General features: G+C 35.3%; 1 protein-coding gene across 1 annotated transcript in view; it reads left to right on the top strand.

The window, feature by feature from the left end:
• Arhgap42 (Rho GTPase activating protein 42) overlaps positions 1-22,233 on the top strand; it is a 275,396-nt gene that overhangs the window by 203,088 nt on the left and 50,075 nt on the right. Inside the window, exons 5-8 of the mRNA XM_015489960.2 lie at positions 401-502; positions 7,622-7,732; positions 15,642-15,746; positions 17,955-18,084. Of these exons, the coding sequence (XP_015345446.1) occupies positions 401-502; positions 7,622-7,732; positions 15,642-15,746; positions 17,955-18,084 (448 nt within the window). The remainder of the gene's footprint in view (positions 1-400; positions 503-7,621; positions 7,733-15,641; positions 15,747-17,954; positions 18,085-22,233) is intronic.

The raw sequence follows: 22,233 nt of genomic DNA, 5'->3' as shown, positions 1-22,233 counted from the left end.
AAAAAAAAAAAAAAAAAAGACATTTTCCTCTTAGTCACTTCCCAGACTTACTAGATCAGAGTGTCTTTTGGGGTGTTGGTTGCAGGGCTTCCCCAGGGTTCTGCTGTAGTCAGGCTACACTTATCCACATCAGTTCCTGTGCCCACAGAGGTGCAGCTTTTCATGTTTGTACATATATTTCTTCCCCAAAGCTGGAAAGCTGCTTAGAGAACTGAATGCATACTCAAAAGATATGCTTCATATCCTTCTTCTTTCTCTGCTGGATTAAGGATTTGCATACAATTGTAACTCACTAAATTGTTATTAAATGATTTTATTGGACACTTGCTGGGAGTGGTGAAAATAAAGGCTTTTTGATGCTCTAATATGAATCTCTTTTGTTGTCATTGTTATTCCCTAGGATGGAAAGAAGAAGTTTGACAAGGAGAGTGAAAAATACTATTCTATTCTTGACAAGCATTTGAATTTGTCAGCAAAGAAAAAGGAATCTCATTTGCAAGAGGTGAGCTTTTCCAATTGAAATGAGAAAAGGACATTAACATTATGTCCTGTAAAGTCAAAAATTTCAAAGTTAGAAATACTTTAAAATCTACCTTTTAATAAAACAACAATAACACTAGCTAACTTGGTTGAGCTTACTATGGGCAGCTACTTTAGATACATTATGACATTTAATATTAGTGGTTTCAAGTGAGATTAGTATTTCTCGCAACAAAGAGAAAAATTGAAACAAGACGTTTCCCCTTTCTTTTTGTTGGACATATTTTAAGGAGAAAGGACCTGTCAAGTTCATGTTATTGCCTTTACATTAAATTTAAAATATCTGTCACATTGCTTTTAAAGCTTTGCTTCTAAATTCAAGGAAAACATTATATTACCATATGTTTTAAAATCTCAATTATTTTACATCAATTTTCTTTAAAAACAAATGAACAGGAATATTTTACTAACAAATATACCTGCTAGCAGCCATTTCTTCCCTTTGTCTGAAATATGTTACGTTTTGTTCCTCCCATTGGTAGTATCTTTTCATGGCTGAAAACTAATAGTAATTTAGTAAAGTCAAGAGTAGTCCTTTCACTAAGGAATAATACAGTTCCATTTTCAGTGATAGGACATGTCAGAAAATCTGCCTTGTCATTAGAGCAGCAAAATCGTGAAGCCCCACCCCGAGGTTCTCTCAGACATGTCCTGTAGAGGGAGCTGGGGTTGTGAAGTTGGCTTACTGGGGGCTCACTGCTACCATCCAGAACTTCATAGGGAATCTGGGTACTGTACTTCTAGTTATCCCAGTGGTGCATCTTCTATATGTATCATCCAGGTCCTTCTCCCAGTAGAGCCTCCTCCCTTCCTGAACTATCTTTCAAATTCAACTCAGACCTCTGCTTTCCTTACTCTTTTACTTAATTCCCATACCTTCAAATTTAGCCAGAAGTCACGCTTAATAAGTTAGGAGTATTACAAAGTTTTCACAGTGTCAAAAAGGATTAGGAATGTTATTTTTTTTCTTCTGATTCCTTTTTTTTTTTCCAAAAAAATGTACAGGTTCTCATTGAGAACACCCCATTTCTTCATTTATAGCTGGTTAATATTTATTGGGAGGTTTGGTTTTGCTTAATGTTTACATATAATTTTAACCTATGCCTTCTATTATTAAAACATGCTGTTTAAAAAGCATAATTCAGTATATGGTTGTGTGCTTACGGAAAGGTTTTGCGACAAAAGTGAAATGAAAGACAATCTGTCATTAAAATAACTAGATTCTGTTTTAAATTTCTGGGATATTTAATTTTCAAGGGTTTGGTACTGCTTATTGTTATTTAAAATTTCATTTACATGTTCCAAATGCTTAAGTGCTTATATTTCTATTTATACATCATTAGCATAAACCTTAGAGAGAAAGAGATTATATTATGGCAGTGGACAGAGGCTCCTTAATTGTCACCAGTACCCAGCATCTGCCATACTAAGGACAGTGGCCAGGTGCCATTTAAAAAATTGCCTGCCTCAAAATCAAAGGTGGTTTTTAGAGTTCCTACTGAACTTCAGGTGCTTGGTGAATATGAGAAGCCCCTTTTAGTCAAGACACTGCTTAAACCGTCTCAAGGAAGTGATAGCTTTATTCTAAAGTCCCCTAAAGGCTATATTTCAATTTCTCCTGACAATTTAGCTCAGTATTTATTAATTTCCTTGCTAGTGGCCTCAGTCCCTTAGGCTATGGCATAATAGAATATGTACTCTGTATTTAGTTGGGGGATGTAAAAGATTGTAGCATTGTTAGTAATGTCTGCCTCTTCATCTCACTCTGCAAACATAAAAAAATACACACACTTCTTTGCCAGGAGGCACAGTCCCCCACACAACTTAACTTAAATTGTGTTAAAGCAGCTCCTGGGGGTATATAATATAGACAAGGAAAAATGTGGCTTGGGAAGTTTCACCCCCCACGCTTCCAGGAGTCAGACCTGTTACAAGGAGATTCTGCCACAACTGCGTTTAGTCCTGTGACATGGCTTTAAATGTCATCTGTTCCTTTCCAGAGCAGCCTTGGCCCTTCTGTCAGCACCAAGCTCATTAGTTTGTTCTCACAAAGACCCCTCTGTGCCTGCTCACCTGCATAGCTGTCTCCTTATTCATTTTGCTCATAGAAAATAAGTGGCTGGCCAGTTCCAGCCCTGAATTGAAAGGTCAGCTTGTGTTGATGAAGTTCCAAGGCCATCCATTAGACAGGTCATTGAAGTGAACGGTTGTGGAATGGAAAACAAGCATATCAAGCTTACAGGCTGTATAATGGATGAAAAGAAATAATATTCAATATGTGAATGAATAATTTCTGAGGATTAAATAAAGAGATCATAAAGGAAATATAGAAAGGCCTACATGCATATAAGTAATTATTTCAAAAAGACATTAAACCAAATTAAAGATAATGCATTAGGAAATCTGTACAACTTATGACATAGTATTGCCATCTCACACATAAGAAGTGTTTGAAATCAGTGGAAAAAATGAGCTAAGGATACAAGAAGGAATTGATCAAAGAGGAAATATAAACTAAAATGAACCTTGTTTCAGTGTTACGTGTATTAAATAATACAAACTAATAACAAGATGTCCTTATTAGTTTATTAAAAATATAATATCTATTGTTAGTGAAGACACGGGAAACAGTGCATAATTTTGTTCTCCTGTGGAGAACATAAAAAGATTTAATCACTCTTGAGGTAAATTTGATATCATATTTCAACAAACCTGAGATGTATCTGGTAAATAAGATGATTTCTATTGGGAAGAATTTGCTCCAAAGAAATGATCAGAGGTGAGTATAAAAACTGTGTAAATATTATATACATAAACAAATTATTCATAATGCAAAAGTTGAGAAACATCTAAAATGGCACAGAAGAATAATTGAGGTAAATAGAAAAATATAGTGTGACCAAAAATTGAGTGTGATATGATTAAGGATAGTCACTGAAAGTTATTAGGTAATATTTATTAAATGTACATTTTGTAATTTATATATAAAATCTCAGTAAGAAACCATGTAAAGTGGTAGAACTATCCATCTTACATTGGAAAATAATTTTTAAACCAGAATATACAGTAATACCCCAGATTTGTTGTAAGGTAGGTGTATGTGTATATATCACTGTGTGTTACACATCAAAATATTAAGAATGGGGTTATAATTCTTAACATTTCTGTGTTATAGTAATGAATAATGAATTTATAATAATGGATTTTTATTTCCTTTATAGGTAGAAGAAAAAGTAAAGGGGTATCACTAGATAACCCTTTGAAGAGATTCCTCTTATCCCCACTGCCTCAGTAAAGCAAATCCCTTAGATTCAGTTCTTGTACCTCTGTTCTTATCCTGCAATTTGTCCTTGAAGTTTCTCCTTCTTCCTTTTTTCCTATAATGTCTCTCAGGTCACAATGTTATGGGTGACCAGATTGCAGTGCCCAGATTACCACTTTAGATTACCACTTGGTAATACATGCAAAATCTTAAACATCACCATCTTTCTCAAATTTGCTCCTATTTTCAATTTCCTTAATTATCTGTTAATATTGTTATTATTTCTGTGTCAGTTATCATTGACTTTTCCCTTGCTTCTCATGCTCACTTCTTTCTACTTAGCTTTCTTGTGGGGGTGCACCAGATGCTTTTACCATTACTAATAAGACATCTTACATTCATGTGTACCCTGCCACACATTTTATCAAGCTATTCTGTACACAGCTCATGTTAATCCTCCTGAAATGCAGCATGGATCTTGTCAAAATCTTCTTCAAGGTTTAGCACTGTCAATAGGGTGTAGTCTTCACGCTTTCTGTCTTTGCTACCTTATCTGCCATTTCTGATTATTCCATACCAATTGTTAAGTTACAAACCTTTTGATCCATGGAAACATAATTTTTGATTTCTCGACTCTCTGCCTTAAAACTCCTGTCATTTATCTCTGCCTACTCTAAATATCTCTATTTTTCAGAGCCCATCTTAAATCTTTTCTCCTTTGGGGATGATTCATCAAATATCACATGAGACTTTCACCCTATTTTGAATCAGAGAGCTTATTGTAGTTAGGGAGGAATTTAGGTAATCTGTAGAATTGTATGGTTTTCTTATGAAATTAATTTGGTTTCTTACTTTACAGGTGTAAACAACAGTATACACCTGTTGTTCTGGTATAATTATTGCTAGTTGTATTTAAAATTCTCCCAGTGTAAATGATAAATCATATTGTTACCTTACTAATCCAATACAAAATGTAAACTACCGCTTTCTACAAGGTTTATAATCAAGTGTTGGCTAGTGAACTGCCGTTATTTTATGTACTAACAGCACTTATATCAGATTTTTTTAAAAAATCTTACAACAAAAAGAAATGACACTGTCATATTCCGTAAACATTGTACACTCTGGATGACCTTTTAGAGCACCTTTGGTATATGGAATTTCCATTGTCTATCTAGATTATAAGTGTTTGAAAACCTGTATAATTGGCAAGAATCATTATTTCTCTTTAACCCTTTGTTTTCTACCCCACCCCCATCTTTTGGGAGGTGTGGAATGATACTGTGCTTGGCAAATAAATTTCTGAAGAAATTATATAATACTCTTGTCTCATGGGTCCCATGACACCCACCATAGTAGTGATTTGTTAGGAGAACTCAGAAAGACATGTATAGTCCTTCTCATGGTAGAATTTATTACAGCAATAGAATAGAAAGAAAAATCAGCAACAGGAAAAGATGCATGGAGAAAAATCTGGGAGAAGCCAGATGCAACCTTCTAGGAGTCTTCTCTTATTGGAGGCTCATAGGATGTGCTCAACATCCCAGCACTGAGTTCTGACTACTCAAGAGGCTCCATGCCCAGGGTTTTTATTGGAGAAACATCACATACGCACTCTGCCTGGAATTTACCCAAATTTCAGGCTCTTGAAAGAAGGTGTTCAGTATACACCATATTGTTTGCACAAATGGTTTAGACACATGAGCCATTCTTACCAGTTAGTGATGAGAATCCTGAAATTCATATTCCCAGACATGGGACACCAGCCAACCTCGTAAGCAGACCTGTCAAAAGACAGCAGACAGGATTGATGTACTAACTCTTTTCTGGACAACCTGTTGATTAGAAATAACCACTGTAGTCTCTAAAGGTGTCTCCGGATTCTAGTTTCTTCCATGTGCTACATAGCACAATCAATAACATCTTTTTAAAGTGAATAAAATAACCTGCATAATAGAATGTTGCCTTGGAAACTGAAAATTTTCTTACATCTCTCACCTAGTAGTATACTGAAGCTTTCTCTGGAGAGCCCATTCTCTAATTCCTACATTCAGTGATAGTGGGTTTGTGGTTTGAAACTGGCCATTTTGGGACAATTTGCACCATAAAAAACAGCGACTAACTTCAAATCAGGCTTCACTGTCTAAAGAGGCAGTTGTTAAACATGTACTATATGTACCACCACCTCTCATTATTCACTTAATTCATCCTTATATATAGTTTGGTTCCCTAAGTGATGGGAAGAAGAAAAGTGGTGGTTTATGTGAAATGCTGATCTTTGTTTTAGTGGTACCTGCCTTTCCTAAATGATCTTTGAGAGCTCAGAAGGTTTTTATTTCAAATGTTCTTTATGATTTATGTAATTTCACATGTATTAGTTTATAAACTTGGAATCCTCAACTTTAAAAATCCCAACGAGTTGCTGATAATATTGGGTTATTTTTATATAAATAAGTGCATAATAAGTACATAATTTTTTAAGGGTTTACAAATGAAGTCTTGTGGTGCTATGATGCCCCCGCTAAGAAACTTAATTTTATTTCTTTCCTTTTTAGCTTTTGTTTATGAAATTAGCATTGTAAATGGCTCCAAAGCAGTTTTCTCTTCCCAGATTGCTAATGGACAGTGTATTCCAGAGAGCCCATCCTTTTCATCTACTTTTAGTAATCTCAGCTGGCAGCTAGGAGTATGAAGCTGGGCAAGAAAAGTGAATCCTGTCTCTCCACAGAACTAAAGTCATTTCTCAAGAGTGCATCTGAGGGGCTGGGGATATAGCTCAGTTGGTAGAGTGCTTGCCCCTGAGTTCAATCCCCAGCACCACATGCATACATACACACACCCCCACCCACCCCCACACACACACGCAAACACACAACAAAAGAGTGCATCTGAGGATGTTAGCCATCCTAGAAAAGGGAAGGAGAGGCAAAGTCAGAGAGAAAATGAAATGATCTCAGTAACACTCCCCCAGCTTTATCAAAAAAGAACGTTATTGCAATAAGAAAGAATAAATGTACCCAGCAGTGATGGAGTACACTTCGTCAGGTTATATCCATTGATTATTTATTTACTTATTTATTCTGGCTCTGCTACTGAATTGTCTTTCCAAGATTTTACCTAGTAATGTAGTCCTCCTGCTTAATATTCTCAGATACTTCTTCCTTGATTAAGATCTATCTTTGTTATTCAGTGTGCTAGATCTTTCTTAGTGTGATGCTAACCTGATTTTCCCTGCTTCCTTCGTGTATTTACTCTGTAGCCAACTCTTCACATTTTTTCATGCTTGTTTTTTATGAGAATGATTCCTACCTTTTCCTTTTTTTTTGGATGATTCACTGTCAATTATTCATCTTAAGATTCAACTTAAACTGGGCACTGTTGTGTACACCTATAATCCCAGAGACTTGGGAGGCTACGGCAGGAGAATCGCAAATTTGAGGCCAGCTCAGCTACTTACAAGGCCCTGTCTAAAAAAGAGGACTGGGGATGTGGCTCAGTGGCAAAGCAGTTTTAACTTTTACTGCAATCTTTAAAATACCTCTTTTGTAATTTTTTACTGTACTTTTTTCTACTTATTAATATGTCTTAGATTATTATATATCATACTGTTTTATGCTGTGTCTCTGGATGCTTCTCAACTCCATATGCTATAATCACTTGTGAGCAAGGACCGTAATAAGTGCTATATTAACACATTTTGCAGGAGTTAGCTTTTAACGAAGACTTGGAGTAATATATAAATTGAATTCTTCTCAATATACTGACAGTCCATCAGTAATCACTCCTTGTATCAAGCTTTGCCTATTTTTCACTGTTTAGGCAGATACACAGATTGACCGTGAACATCAAAACTTCTACGAAGCATCATTAGAGTATGTCTTTAAAATTCAAGAAGTTCAGGAAAAGAAGAAGTTTGAATTTGTTGAGCCGGTAAGTGTTTAGTTTTCCTGTAAATTAATAGGATTGACACAATCAACACAATCAACACAAAAAACCTTTACAGTGTATTCTTATTAAAAATTATGATTTGTAGCCAGGCATGATGGCACATGCCTGTAATCCCAGCAGCTCGGGAGGCTGAGGCAGGAGGATTGTGAGTTCAAAGCCCGCCTCAGCGAAAGCCATGCACTAAGCAACTCAGTGAGACCCTGTCTCTAAATAAAATATAAAATAGGGCTGGAGATATGGCTCAGTGATCCAGTGCCCCTGAGTTCAATCCCTTTTACTGAAAAACAAAAATTATTATTTGTAAAAATACTCGGAGGTGAGTGCATGAGGGATGAATAGGTGGAACCACAGGGTACTTTTAGGGCAGTGAATTCTTCTGTTTGATAGTGTGATAATTGGTGAGTGTCTTACGTTTGTCAGAACCCATAGAAAGTGCAGTACAAAAAGTGGTCCCTAATGTCATCTATGGATTCAGTTAATAATAATAATAATAATGTATGTGTATTGACTCATCAGGTGTAATCAGCCCACCACAGAAATGCAACATATTAATAATAAAGGAAGCTATATATGTGGGGGAATGCCAGAGAAGGCGTGTATAGGAGAGCTCTCTGTATTTCCCTTCAGTTTTTTTTTTTTTTTTTTTTTTTGGTAAATCTAAAACTGCTCTAAGAATGAAGTACATTATTCTAAAAAATGATGTACATTGCCTGCACATGAATGAACCTCACCAGTAAAGTGCCCCATTTGCCAAACCTTTAGGTAAAGAGAAAAACAAAAAAACAGAGGCCCCTTTCTCCCTTTGTTCTTTCTCCCTTTCCTTATAGAACTGGAATCTGCCTGACTTTTCCCATGAAGTCATTTATTTTCCTAAGTCAGTGTAAAAAGTAACAGATTCCTTAGTGTAAAGCACATTAGAGGAAAGAACAGGTGGCTGGTCTTTGCAAGCTTACTTCATTTTCCTGACATTTTTAAAAGTGACACCCTAATATGTTACAGCATTGCTTAAATGAGCATCTCTGTAAGGTGGCAGCAGTGAGGAGTAGAGGTGGGCTCAGGAGTCAAGGTACTCTTCTGCTATAGATACATCTCAATTCTCATGAGATGAAAAAGAAGGATTAATAAATTCATAAGTAATCAGATATTTAATTTCAGCCATTTGTTTCTTCCTGTGCCAGTCTTTAAAATGTCATTTAAAATAAAAATGAAATACCTTGTTCCCACTTCAGTGACTGTGACAGTGAGAAGGGAAGGGATGATAACATTTTAAAATGTGTTTGACATAATTTATTTCCTAATGGGAACCCACCTGTGATGCCCTAAAGATATGAGAAAGTGAGATAAAGCCAAGACGGTGGGAAGCATTGGTCCCTGCCTGGCTCCCAGGACTTCTGCTTAGCTGGAGCCATTTCACTCCTGGAAACTTGGCACTTGGCAAGTTTGTCAGGCCACTCCCTGAGCTGGGATTAAAAGAACTACAGGCCATAACTCAGGCTTAGGATTTAACTTTTATGTTTTATTGGGGATAACAGACTTAAGTCCAAATTCTGTTTGCCAGACGGCTAAGTCCTTAAATCCCTTAGAATGAATTGGTAACTTAGGCCCTAGACCCTTTGAGGATCTGATTAAACTTCATTCAGTTTAGGGGACCTTTGGAAGCCCATGGAGGGTTTGTGGACAACTTGTCAGCCTAACAATCCTCAGTTCTAGGATGAAGACCATTACTTACGATTCCTGGTCTCTTCACATCGACTAACTGCCTCAGAATCCCACCGTGGCTTTTCAGCCCCCAGTTTTTGCTGGCAAACTTCTTTCCCTAGTGCCTCCCTCCTGGTATTTTTGGAATCTGAGCTCTTTTTTTGACACCAAACTGTCAGACCCCATTAATTCTGACAACTTTCCTACATATTTCTTCCTTATGTGTCCCATTTCCTTCAGACCTGGCTCATTTTCCATGCTGTTATTCCTCCCCACACCTGGAATGATCTCTTTACATCTGTATACCTTCCTTTCTTCCAGAGAGTGACAGGGGATAGCCTACTTCCCTAAGTCTCTTTATAGCCCTAGACCATTCTATAAGATGACACCAAATGTGTAAAGAGAAGATGGTAAAATCATTTGCTCACAGGCAGCAGAAGGAATGATAAGATTTTGTGAATTCCTGTGAAAATACAGGCACAGAAGTGGAAGCTGTCTTTAATTGAAATGCATTTTCTTCCTTCTACCTTATCCCAAACCAGGGTGTTCTGACAAGTCCTCTGCAACATGCCTTTCTTCTGACACCACAATCAGAAATGATGTTAGATTTGTCATTGTACAGTATTTTCTTGGCTGCTGTGTTTTTCGTGTTAGACTGTCTGGCCAAACCAAATAATAGTGTCAGTTTAGTCTCATCCTCATTTCTAGCCTTACCATGTCATACATGGAGTTTTATGCAATTTCCATTTCAGTAGGGAGAAATATGTAAATGAGACCTGAACATTGATGTAGATCATGTGTAGGAGATCTTTATAAGTACTTACTGACCATTTATATTTCTTCTTTAGGGGAATATCTATTCAATTTTTTTTGCCTGTTTTTAAACTGGGTTGTCTTTTTATTAGGAAGTTAAAAGAGTTCTTCCTGTATTTTAAATATGAGTCTCTTATCAGATAAATGATTTGCAAGTTTTTTCTACCATTCTGTGGATTTTCATTCAATTTTCTTGACAACTTACATTGAAACAGAAGAGCTTTTAATTTTGATTAAAGTCAAGTTTATTCTGTTGTTTGTATTTGTGCTTTTGATGTCATATCTAAGAATTCATTGCCAAATGCAAGATCCATTTTCAGTTCATTTTTTTTTTTCTGTGATATGAGATAGGGATCCAACTTCATTCTTTTGCATGTGGTTATCTGGTTGTCCCATGAACTCATTGTCTTTCTGTTGAAAAGATTGTTCTTTTTCCATTGTATGGCCTTGGTGGTCTTATGAGACATTCGCTGACTGGAAATGTATGGGTATTATTTGTAAACTTTCAGTTCCATTCTGTTCATTTATATGTCTTTCCTTGTGCCACTGACACACTCTGTTCATTACGGTGACTGAAATTAAAAGTTGAAACCAAGAAGTCAAATCTTCCTGTTGTTTTTTTAAAAGATTGTTTTGATTGGCTAGTGTCCTTTGCAATTTCACATGGATTTTAGAATCAGCACATCAGTTACTACAAGATGTTAGTTGAGATTCTGTTAGAGATTGTATATCAATTTGAAGAATATTCCTGTATTAGTAACTCAGTTTACTCAGTTTTCCAATCCATTAATGTGAGATAGTTCCCGTTTATTTGGACCATCTCTAATTTTCTTTAGCAGTGTTTGATAGTTTTCAGAATATAAGTTTTTGTATTTATGTTTTTTGTGCTTCCTTTGTGAAATGAATTTAAGAAATTAATATTTGGTAAATTAATCCTTAAGCATTTTAGTCCTTGTAAAGCAATTTAAAATGGAATTTTCTTAATTTCACTTTCAGGTTGTTCATTGCAAAGTATGTAGAAATTCAGTTGATTTTTGTATATTAATCTTTCATCTTGCAATCTTGTTGAACTTGCTTATTAGTTCTAGTACTTTTATAGTGGATTCCTTAGGATTTTATATATACAAGATTATGGCATTTGCAAATTTGCTGTTTTCATTCCAGTCTGGATGTTTTTTTGTTTGTTTGTTTTTTAACTTGCCTAATTACCAGAAGGAGAATCTGGAGTGCAGTATTAACCACGAGTAGATGAATAGATAAAGAAAATGTGGTATATATTACACAATGGAATACTATTCAGCATTAAAAGAGAATAAAATCATGGCATTTGCAGGTCAATGAATGGAGTTGGAGAATATAATGCTAAGTGAAGTTAGCCAATCCCAAAAAACTAAATACTGAATGTTTTCTCTGATATAAGGATGCTGATTCATAATGTGTTGTGGGGGGAGCAAAGGAGGAATAGGCAAGCTCTAGATAAGGCAAATGGGAGGGAGGAGTGGAGAAGGGGCATGGGGTTAGAAATGATGATTATTACCCTAAGTACATGTATGAAAACACAAATCGTGACTCTACTTTGTGTACAACCAGAGATATGAAAAATTGTGCTCTATATGTATAATGTGAATTGTAAGGGATTCTTCTATCATATATAACAAATTAAAATTTAAAAAAAAAACAAAAAAGAGTGAGCATTCTTGTCTTGTTCCCAAGCTTGAGGGAGCAGGACATACAGCCTTTCAGCATTAAGTATGATGTCAACTACAGGGGCACTAGGTCAGTGATTAATCTTTAGTAATAAAATGTGTTCTATATTTTTTTTAGTATTCAGAGATGAGCAGTGAATTATATTTGATAGCTTCTCTTACCCCACTGGTAAGGCTGCAAGGAATGCTCTATACGTATTAATTGTGAGGTCTCTCAAGTCAAAGGACAAATTTGGAGCATGTTTGGCAGTGTTGCTCTGTGACGTTGGGATATCTCTACGACTTTTAGGATTTAATAGTCTAAAGAAAATGATTGCTTACCATAATTATTACCAGTCAGGAAAGAAGGCAGGCATGCAGGAATGAATCACATCATTTTAATATTGTTTACATTCCCAGTTCCACTCGGTTTTGGCAACAGTGATCTGGAAGAGTGATCTGCGGCAGAGTCCTTCCCTTAGCCTCTGTGCCATCTCTGGTCCCTTTTCTCAGCTCTTACTTTTCTCTGTTATGTATTGCGGCTCTCTGTGGGCCTTTTAAGCTGGAACATTTTGAAAGTGCCTACATCCATACTGCACTTAGTTGTCCAGTGATTAATGGACTGGGAAATTATGAAGATTTGTTCTCTGGCTCACTTTTTAAATGATTATTTATCAATACATGTAGTATTGACTTTTACTTTTGTTCAGGTTATTGAAGTGAAAAATAGGTGATTCTAAAACTCTTGGGAGTAATAAAGTGCTAAATGATATTTTCCCAGTGATGAAATTTTTTAGTATTAAAAACTGTTACAATTGCTTTCATTATTACTGTTAACATCCTGAAGGTGAGATTTACTTTAAGGCAAACTGATACCTTAGTATTTTCCACAACACCTTAGCCACTTAGACACATTGACCAAATGTACATGACATTGTATAACTCTTGACAGTTTTCAGAATGTCCTATTAAGTTCCTGTGGTTTAACATCATGGAAATTGTCAAAGATAAAATGAACTAGTAGAGATTGAAAACTACAAATAGTTTCACTTTGCTGCCATCTAGAGGCAGTTATTTTACATTCACTACCTTTATTAAAAGCTGTTTCCAAAGCTATGGAAGATGGAATAAAAAGGTAGATGGTTCTTAGTTTACAATTTTTATGTCCTTTCCATAGAATTGTACATAGAATTTTACCTAGAAATTTCCATAGAATTGTACTCAGCCTATGCTGTTATCAAAACATTTTTTTTTCCTGCTAAGTGAATCTGAATCCTTCTAGAAGATACCAATGAATCTATTTCCATCTTGACTCAAGTTGCTGCCTTTAAAAGGATATAATCTGAATAAAATGGAGGTGCCAGATCATTCTTTTAAAAACATAATTAAGCATTAAACAGTAGAGCTCAGTGGAAAATGTTGGTTTGTCAAAGTTCATGTGAAAATACTTGCATAAGTGAGTTTTACTTAGGGGATCCATGTGCTGCTCCGTGAAGCAGCCAGCATCAGGAGACCCTTTGGGTTGAGGAGGTGTCTCACAGCCAGGAGTCAGAAGAGAACACCCAGTATCTTCTTCAGATGTCTACTCTTTTGAAATTTCACATAAATTTAGGATTGGAATGTCAAGCCAGGATAGAGCAGTTCACATACATTATAAGCCACTATAGCCTAAAGAGTAGAACTGCCCATTTGTTGAATTTTCAGTAATGTTCTTGCTTCTATTCATTCAGAATGGTTTACTTCTTTCTGAAGTATTGAGGTGCTTTGTCTTTTCCCATGTTCTGAATGCTCTCAGAATATTAAGAGATGGATTTCAGGGCATTAGGTATTTTATGGAAAGATTTATCACAGGTCTTCTTAAAGTATCTTCTTTATAAATTTAATTAACTTTTGTGCTTATGAAGATTTTAAAATAACATCTGCTTCATACAGCATCCAGTTCATAATGAGGCAGTTTAATCATGGACTAATTATAGATATTAAAAAATGAAATAATACTCCTCCAGCAGCTTCATAAGCTATTAAATGGATATGCAGAGGACTAGTGCTATCTGTGTTTCAGAAGTATTTTTTTTTATTTTATCTCTAAAAAGCTTTAAATCTACATATTCAAAGTCTAATTAAAGGTATTTTAAGCTCCAGTTTGGTTTACCTGGGCCATAGTATACACATATGGGCAAACTGCATGCCTTTTTTGCAGGGGATGGGGGGATCTAACTCAGGGGCACTTTACCTCTGAGCCACATCCACAGTCCCTTTTTATTTTTTATTTTGAGACAGGCTCTTACTATGTTTCTGAGAGTCTCACTAAGTCCCTAAGGCTGACCTCCTTGTCTCAGCCACACAAGTCATTGGGGTTACAGGCATGAGCCACTGCTCCCAGCCAGACTATATATCTTATTGAATAATTTGACAAATAGATTATAACATCAATTTAGGATAATCTATTGAGTATTGAGTTTTGACAATAATTTTTAATTGATATAATACTGCAAGTATAAAATTATTCCAAAATTGGCAAATAATACAGTTCATCATGATATTGGGAGCTGTTGAATAAGAGAAGAAAGATCCTTAAACTAAAACAACAAAAACAATTTACTGATTTTGTATGATGTTGACTTTTCTAGAGGGAGAAAAGTATTAGGTCATGTTTTCCAATAGAACCAATACTTCTGTTGGAAATCACAGCACACAGACCAGTTGATGCTTAACCCAGTTCTCCCCAGGCCTAGGAAGTGTCAAGATGCTATTCATATATGAAAATGGCCGCAGGTTGCATTTCCTCCTTAATATAAAATAATAAGTTACAGACATATTACAAGGTACTTTGCAAAAATATTTCTAACTTTGTACTAGAAAATATTTGTGGGAGAGATCAACTTAGTGGATGAGTCTGTAGAGTAAAATTTCATCAAATTCAATTTTAAAAAATTCAACTATTTTTCAAATGTAACTTATTCTATGTAAACATAAGTATCCCATAATTCCATGGAGAGCCAGTCTTTTTTTAATAGATAAAAACATAATAAACACAAGTGAATTTGATTATTAGAAGGCTGGGACTCTGGATGGAAATTGTAGTTTTTCTAAAGAAGGTTTTACTCTAAGTCTGATAGGAAAGACCTGTGTTATCTACTTTCATGTTTTTGCTTAACACAGCCTGTTAGGGGTTCTTCTTACTCCTTGCTGAAAGATCTTAGTTCCATAGCAAAATCAGTACTGCCACCTTGTGACACTTTCCTTAACTTTTCTCTGGCTTAAACTCATTTCTTCCCTTGAGCACTTCTTATCTGTGATTTACTGATTTACTGATTGAGTCTTCCTTACATTTGTGTTTTGGTAAGAAGCTTTTCCAGGGTAAAACCTGTGGCATTTTGTTCTTTATTCCATTTTGTGGTCTCTTGTGGATATTTCTTCAGTGCATTTGAATAGCAAAGTAGTTAACATGACAATTGATACCATCAGACTCAAAAAAATTTAAATCACTATCTATAAAAAGGAAATGAAAATTGGTTCTTGTGGTTTCTGTTTTACAACCATAACTATGTTGCTTGCCTTACCAAACAAAAAGGTTGAAAATTTGTTCAATTGAGAAATTACAATGAAATAGTATTTCCTCAGTATTTTACATTTGATGATCATGTTTTCAAAAACAAATTTTCGTGCTTTTTAAAATCTCTTTATCTTTGCAGCTTTTGTCATTCCTTCAGGGTTTATTTACTTTTTACCACGAGGGATATGAACTCGCCCAAGAATTTGCACCATATAAGCAACAGCTACAGTTCAACTTGCAGAATGTAAGTTTATAGCTGTTCTTCCTGCCTTTCCTCAGTGAATCTGATGATCACAGGAGAACTTGTTTGTAACCAAGTCAAACCGAAAAATCTTTCAAAAACTTGTCTAGGTAGGGTAAACCTAAATAATTTTAAAAAGTCACAGTATTAAAAATACATTTTTTTTCTAGCTGCTAGGTAAAAAGTATACCATAAAAGAACAACGTTTATGTTAAAAAAATATTTAAGCCAGCATTTTTTTTTCCTTTATTCAATGTTCTTGTTAATTTACTGGCTAATGCAGGATGACTAAATTCTAGAGATCTGTTTTACAGCATGGTGACAATAGTTAATAATAGTAATTGTTAGTGTAGAATTTTAATGTTCTACACACACAAATGTTAACTATGTATATTAATTAACTTGATTGTGGAAATCATTTCATGGTGTATACTTTATCAAAACATCACATACACCTTAAATATATACAATTTTTATTTGTCATTTGTACCTCAAAGCTGGAAAAAAAAAAAGATAACTGATTGACCTTGGGCAAGTCTTATCTGTTGAGATAGCAACATTTCTACATTTGTGAAATGATATTATTAAACATGAATACTCTCGGGTCCCATCTCTCTATAAAGAGGGAGAATAAAAAATGTGATATTTATTATTCTCAAATAATATGAATAGTGAATGTGGTTTTGAAACATTCAAAATAACTGCTTTAAAGCATAAGCAAAAATTATTTCCAAACAGCCCATTTCTCTGAGGTTTATTTTGTGAAGTAGTCTAACCAATCCTTTTAATCTCTGCTTTCACAACTTTTTAATTTTTGATTTCCAAATAACTAAGCAATAGCCATTAAAGAAGAGCAAATAGCCAACCCATTTCTGCCTTGTCCAACCTCACAAAGAGTGAGGTCCTCCCGATGGTTGAGGTTTTTCTGTAACTGAAACACGGTTACTCTAGCCAGAATCATTTAGGACAATTGTACTTGATTTTCTATTTTAAAAAAAGTGTTTTTCTGGTTATTTGGATCTTACCATTATAGAGATGTTCATAAGTAAAAATACAGAGTTGGAGTGTCCCATGAGAAATATATAATTGGATTTATTCTATTTGTGTTTTGAGTTTTCGCTTTTATTTAACTTAGATTTTCTGGAAGAATTAATTTCACTTTTTCCTATTATTTTTCAACATGGAATACATTCGGACTTTTGGGTAAATATTAAAAAGGAAAATTATAAAAGTCATAGCATTTTTATGATTTATTTCCATATTAAATTGAATTGTGTTAAGTTTCCAGTGATTCATGGATAGAAGAATAAGAAGAAATTGTAAAACTACTGAATTCTGTTTTCTTAAGAGAAAAGTAGCCGAAAATTCACAAGAAAAATTTCCTAAGCTACTTTGAAATTCAGTACTTTTATCATGTACCACAACAAGATCTTAGAGTTAGGTGGTGATTTTTATATTTTCAGACACTTGTCCTGAATGCAAAAGAGATTTTTATAGAGAAAAGCATGATGCTTTCTACAGCTTAAGTAAACTTGCTGTAAGGTGGGTAAACTATATCTTGCAAAAGATGTTAGGACTTGGAAGACTATTAATTTTTATAACTTAATTCATATACTAATCTCTAAATAACTATGTTAGTATTTCTGAAAAACAAACCATATGATGTTTCTTCAGCAAAGCTTTTGGAACAAGAACGGTGAACTGTTTTCTTGATTTGTTCAGCACCACGTATAATCAAAAATATCATTTTTTTTAACCTCTAAAGAATCAAATCCCTATGTATCTACTTTTTGCCATAGAGGGTAGGGAATTCAAAACTGTATTTAATGAATTATACTTATTTTTAATTGCTAAATTTACCTTTTAAGTAATAATATTAGAGTATTAAATAGCCCCCTTCTATCTTTTACACACATGCACACACACACACAGAGACACACACACACACACACACTCACTCACGGATCCAAAGGAGAAACAGTACAGAAGGTCATTCAAAAAGTTTTCTCTACAGTGATTTGAAATTAGACCATAGGACTGAACATCAACAGGATCATGGATGTGGCAAATGACGCCAAAAGAATCTGAGTTATGTTTTTTGTACCATTTGCAGTTTTGAGATTTTAGTGGAGAGGTTCCTCAGAGCTGGTAGGAAATAATGAAAAAAAAATGTTTTTTTTTTTTTGTTTTTGCTTTTGTTTTTTATTTAAGACAAGAAATAATTTTGAAAGTACTCGCCAAGAAGTAGAGCGGTTGATGCAGAGGATGAAATCTGCCAACCAAGACTACAGACCACCCAGCCAGTGGACAATGGAAGGCTATCTTTATGTCCAGGAGAAACGTGAGTCACAAAGGCATAATTTACATCTTGTGATTTAGCATGCTCTTTTTGTATGATGTGACTTGGTTGCTTTCATTTTTTTCTTCTTGTAGGAAGACTGAAATTTCTTGTAGGTCCCTCATGTTTAGAATAGCCTGTTCTCCCATCACCACCGCTACAGTGACAAAGCTCTTCCCATTTTGGCATCAGGATCTCTAAGTTGATATCATGATGAACTTGGAACTTGCATTTTGTACTGATCATACAGTTACCTGAGTTCAGTTTTAGAATTAAATTGTAACACCTCATCTCAACTTAAAGTTGCATGGAAAATTGAAAATCAAAACCTTTGTCAGGATGAATCATCCTGGTGACTATAATAATAATTTTCTCCTGCAACAGCATTATTTTGTTTAATTCTGTGCTCTGCCAGTTTTCAGGAGTAAAATTTGCAATTATGTCATGTCACATTGACACCCTTTACTTCCTGAGGTTAGGAAATAAGTACCAGACCAAATAGAGCGTTATTATAATTGTTTCATGCAAAGGTTTTTCTCACAAAATTTTTTAAAAGCCATTTAAACTTGTATAACTAGGCTCCTTTCTGCATGTTACTTCCCTTAAGTGGAAACCAGTTTGCCTATTTTTGACTGAGTTAACTCTGTTTCAAATTAGATTTTCCCTAAAGTGCTGTACTTGTACTGTTCATGTTGAAGGAACAATTATTTTATTCTCAGTCTTTCATGGACCAGTGTCTTTGTTAAATACAAACTCATGTGCTTAGATTGTGCATCAAGGTCAAATTGCTACAAATATTTTGAAATACATATTCCCTTTTCTCACACGTTGGAATTCACAAACCACATGGAGTAGCATTGCTTTAACATCTCCATGTCAGTAGGCTAAAGAGCAATGAAGTTCTCTTGGTTGGTATAATAACTTAAAGGGGTTTGATGAGGATTCTCAGAGATAACTGGGTCATCCATGAAAAGTTTTTAAATATATGCAACGTGGTCACTAAAATGCCAATAATTTTTGCATTTGAGATTCCCAGGTGATGCTCCATTATTGGATAGAGTTTACAAGCAAATAATTTGATCAACAGACTCAGTAAAGAGATGCTGGCTTAGGAGAACTGGGCTCCTAATTTTTTTCTCTCTCATAAATCTACTTTGGCCATTCCTAGCTGCTCTATAATTAGAGCATAATGTATAATTTCCACCCCCCAGTTCATGAAGAAGGAGCAATCCATTGGTTCACATATAGGGTGTAAAGATTTGGCTTGAGTCTCTGAGGGAATTTTTAAATATTTATTTTAAATCTTTCTGGTTTGCAATCCTTGGTATAAGGGTCTGTTGGGAGGAGTCACTTTTTACATTAATGATGAGTTTAGCTAAATGGAGGAAGGATTTGTTGACAGTAAGGGTTCTTCAGATTTGCATAGGGGTAGAGGAGGTTCCTTCCTTGTGTCTGCAGAATTTTTGTTCATTCCAACCTGATAACAGTTTATTTCTTGAGTTCTTTTCCCTACCCTGGAATCTGTCCCCTCTAGAATTTTTAGCAGATCCTCATAAAGTGCTGGTGAGTTCTGCCCTGCTGCAGTGGCCTGGGCCCTGCCTGATGCTGAAAGCTCTCAGACTCTTCCTCCTTAATATTAATGCCTCTTCTTTGATATTGTATCCCCAACACAGTTTTCACCTTGACTTTCTCTGTTATCTGCCCACATATTTTTTATTTTTTATGTATAATTGACATACAATAAATCACACCAATTTCAAGTGTACAGTTTGATAAGTCTCACCATGTTTGCATCTCTCTATCCATACCACTATCCAACCTGATAAATGTGCTCATCACCTTCACAATCCTGTTTCCTCCTGTTTTTTTCCACCTGCTACCTTCCTCAATTCCCCTTTCCTGGGGTTTAAAAAGAAAAGTGTATCTGTTTATATGCTTTGGGAATTACTTTTCTGTAAGGGGAAAAAATTCAAAGCCCCATCCAACCGGAGAGCATTTATGATAAGAGAATCTAATTAAGATGTCATTGATTGTGTGCTCGCTCTCACTGAACATGTCAGTTCTGTTGGGGACAGAAAATGGGATAAAGAATTTGGCTTCAGGATTTGCTTCTTCCGCTGCTGTTGTTTTGTAATGAAGGCATAAGACAAACTCACACAATTAGCAGTCATTAAAATATCAAAGTTGTAAATGGAGTGGTAAATAGTGATGGGCATGACAGGGTAGAAGCAGATCACTATAGTTTGGACACAGGTCTCCACTTTATCTGGGTATGTATTTTATGTTATCTGCCTCTAGACATGTATCAAATCACATTTGAACAGACTTCAATTTACCAGAAAGAACACGAGTCCCAAAGTCATTACTCTGTTGGAATTCCATGTTTGCTCACTAACTCTGTGACTCTTGAAAACAGTTTTCTGAGCTGTCTCTCCATTCATAAAAGGGATATTTATTCTTATTTCCTAATGGTGTTGCAAGAATTAGAGATAATGTTTATAAGATGTCTCTATTTTCAGTAATGGTATAAAAATAGCATTAGGGCCAGGCGCAGTGGTGCACACCTGTAATCCCAGTGGCTTGGGAGACTGAGGCAGGAGGATCTCGAGTTCAAAGCCAGCCTCAGCAAAAAGCTGTCTCTACATAAAATACAAAATATTGTGCCCCTGGGTTCAATCACCAGTACCAAAAAATATATAGCATTATGCCTATCAGAGCCCTAACTATTCTATACAATGTACATTCATCTCATTTAATTCATTTTTAAAAATTTTGTTTTAGATGTTCATGAACCTTTATTATATTTTTATTTTTATGCAGTGCTGACAATCAAACCCAGTACCTCACACATGCTAGACAGCACTCTACCACTGAGCTACAACCCCAAGCCCTCATTTAATTCTTAAAACAACTAAGAGTATATTTCTCTAAAAGGAACAAATGTAATTAAATGTCCTGTTGAAGAAACTATTCTCTGCAGCATCTAGGCTCAGTTTTATTATACATAAAATGCTGTTTATAGTGTCTGACTCAAAATGTTCTTAGATAAAATTGCAGGCACCTAGTAGGTATTTGGTGAATATTAATTCCCCTCCCACTCCTCAGACACTCATCTCAGCAACCTGAGATGATGACTAGGTAAGATAATTAAACTTCTTTTATTTTGCAAATTTAGAGCTACAGTAAATTTTTATTTTCCCAGACACTTATAGGGAGTTCAGAATTGCTTGTCTAAGAACATCTGTCCTGGCTGACTGCCAGGCAGCTCTAAGGGAAGCAGCATGTGTGTGCAGCAAACTTGGTAATTAAATGTGGGAGGTTTCAAACTTAAGATGGAGGCAGGAAAAAACATCTTAAGTCTAAAATGTCATCAGGGCATTGCAGGAGATTATTTTAAAATTATAGCTAATAATGCTTCTGAAGTTGCTACCTAAGTACTAAAGTCACCATGAATTTCCATCCAGCCATTTTCTACTAATCAATTCTAAGTCTTTAAGTATTTATATCACACATAACAGAGTTATCAACAAGTATCGTTAAGTATTATAGTATGAAATGATCTCAAAACAGAACTGAAGTTAATTGCAATAATCGTTTGTGATTATAAAGTATATGGCTGTGCCCTGTAATTTGAAAACCTGGAGTGGCTTAAGTATTCATCTTAAATTTGACACCAAGGGCACCATTATTAAGGAAAAAGAATGCAAATGACTAGTGGAATACTTTTCTAAAGAGGTGATTTTTTAATATTTCAATTTCTTGCTTCTAAATCTATGGTCCTGAAATCATGCCAGCAATAACAATTGTGCACATTTGTTGCTAGAAAAATCCAGGTGTTAAGCAAGATGGGTCCCTAGATGAAGAAGCTTTATAGAAAATAAGCTCAATTTTCAGCCACTCAGCCCACTGTGGCATTTGAGTACAGAACACTTAGTGAACCTGTGGGAAAACTGAAGGACTTCTGCTTTGGTCCTAAAAAGGTTGAACTAACAATATATCCTATCCCCTGACAAAGCAGCAGCATCCACATTGTTTAAGGAGAGCAATGGGCTGTACCGTGGTGTGCCAGGGGAGAAGGCTGCACAGTGGGGAAACAAGGTGAACACTAACAGATGCAAGCTTCCTTTATAAAAATATATATTTTACTTATTG

The sequence above is a fragment of the Marmota marmota genome, unplaced genomic scaffold (genome assembly GCF_001458135.2).
Source record: "Marmota marmota marmota unplaced genomic scaffold, marMar, whole genome shotgun sequence".
NCBI classification, from domain to species: domain Eukaryota; kingdom Metazoa; phylum Chordata; class Mammalia; order Rodentia; family Sciuridae; genus Marmota; species Marmota marmota.
The sequence above is the reverse complement of the archived record's forward strand: the minus strand, read 5'-3'. Positions and strand labels throughout refer to the sequence as shown.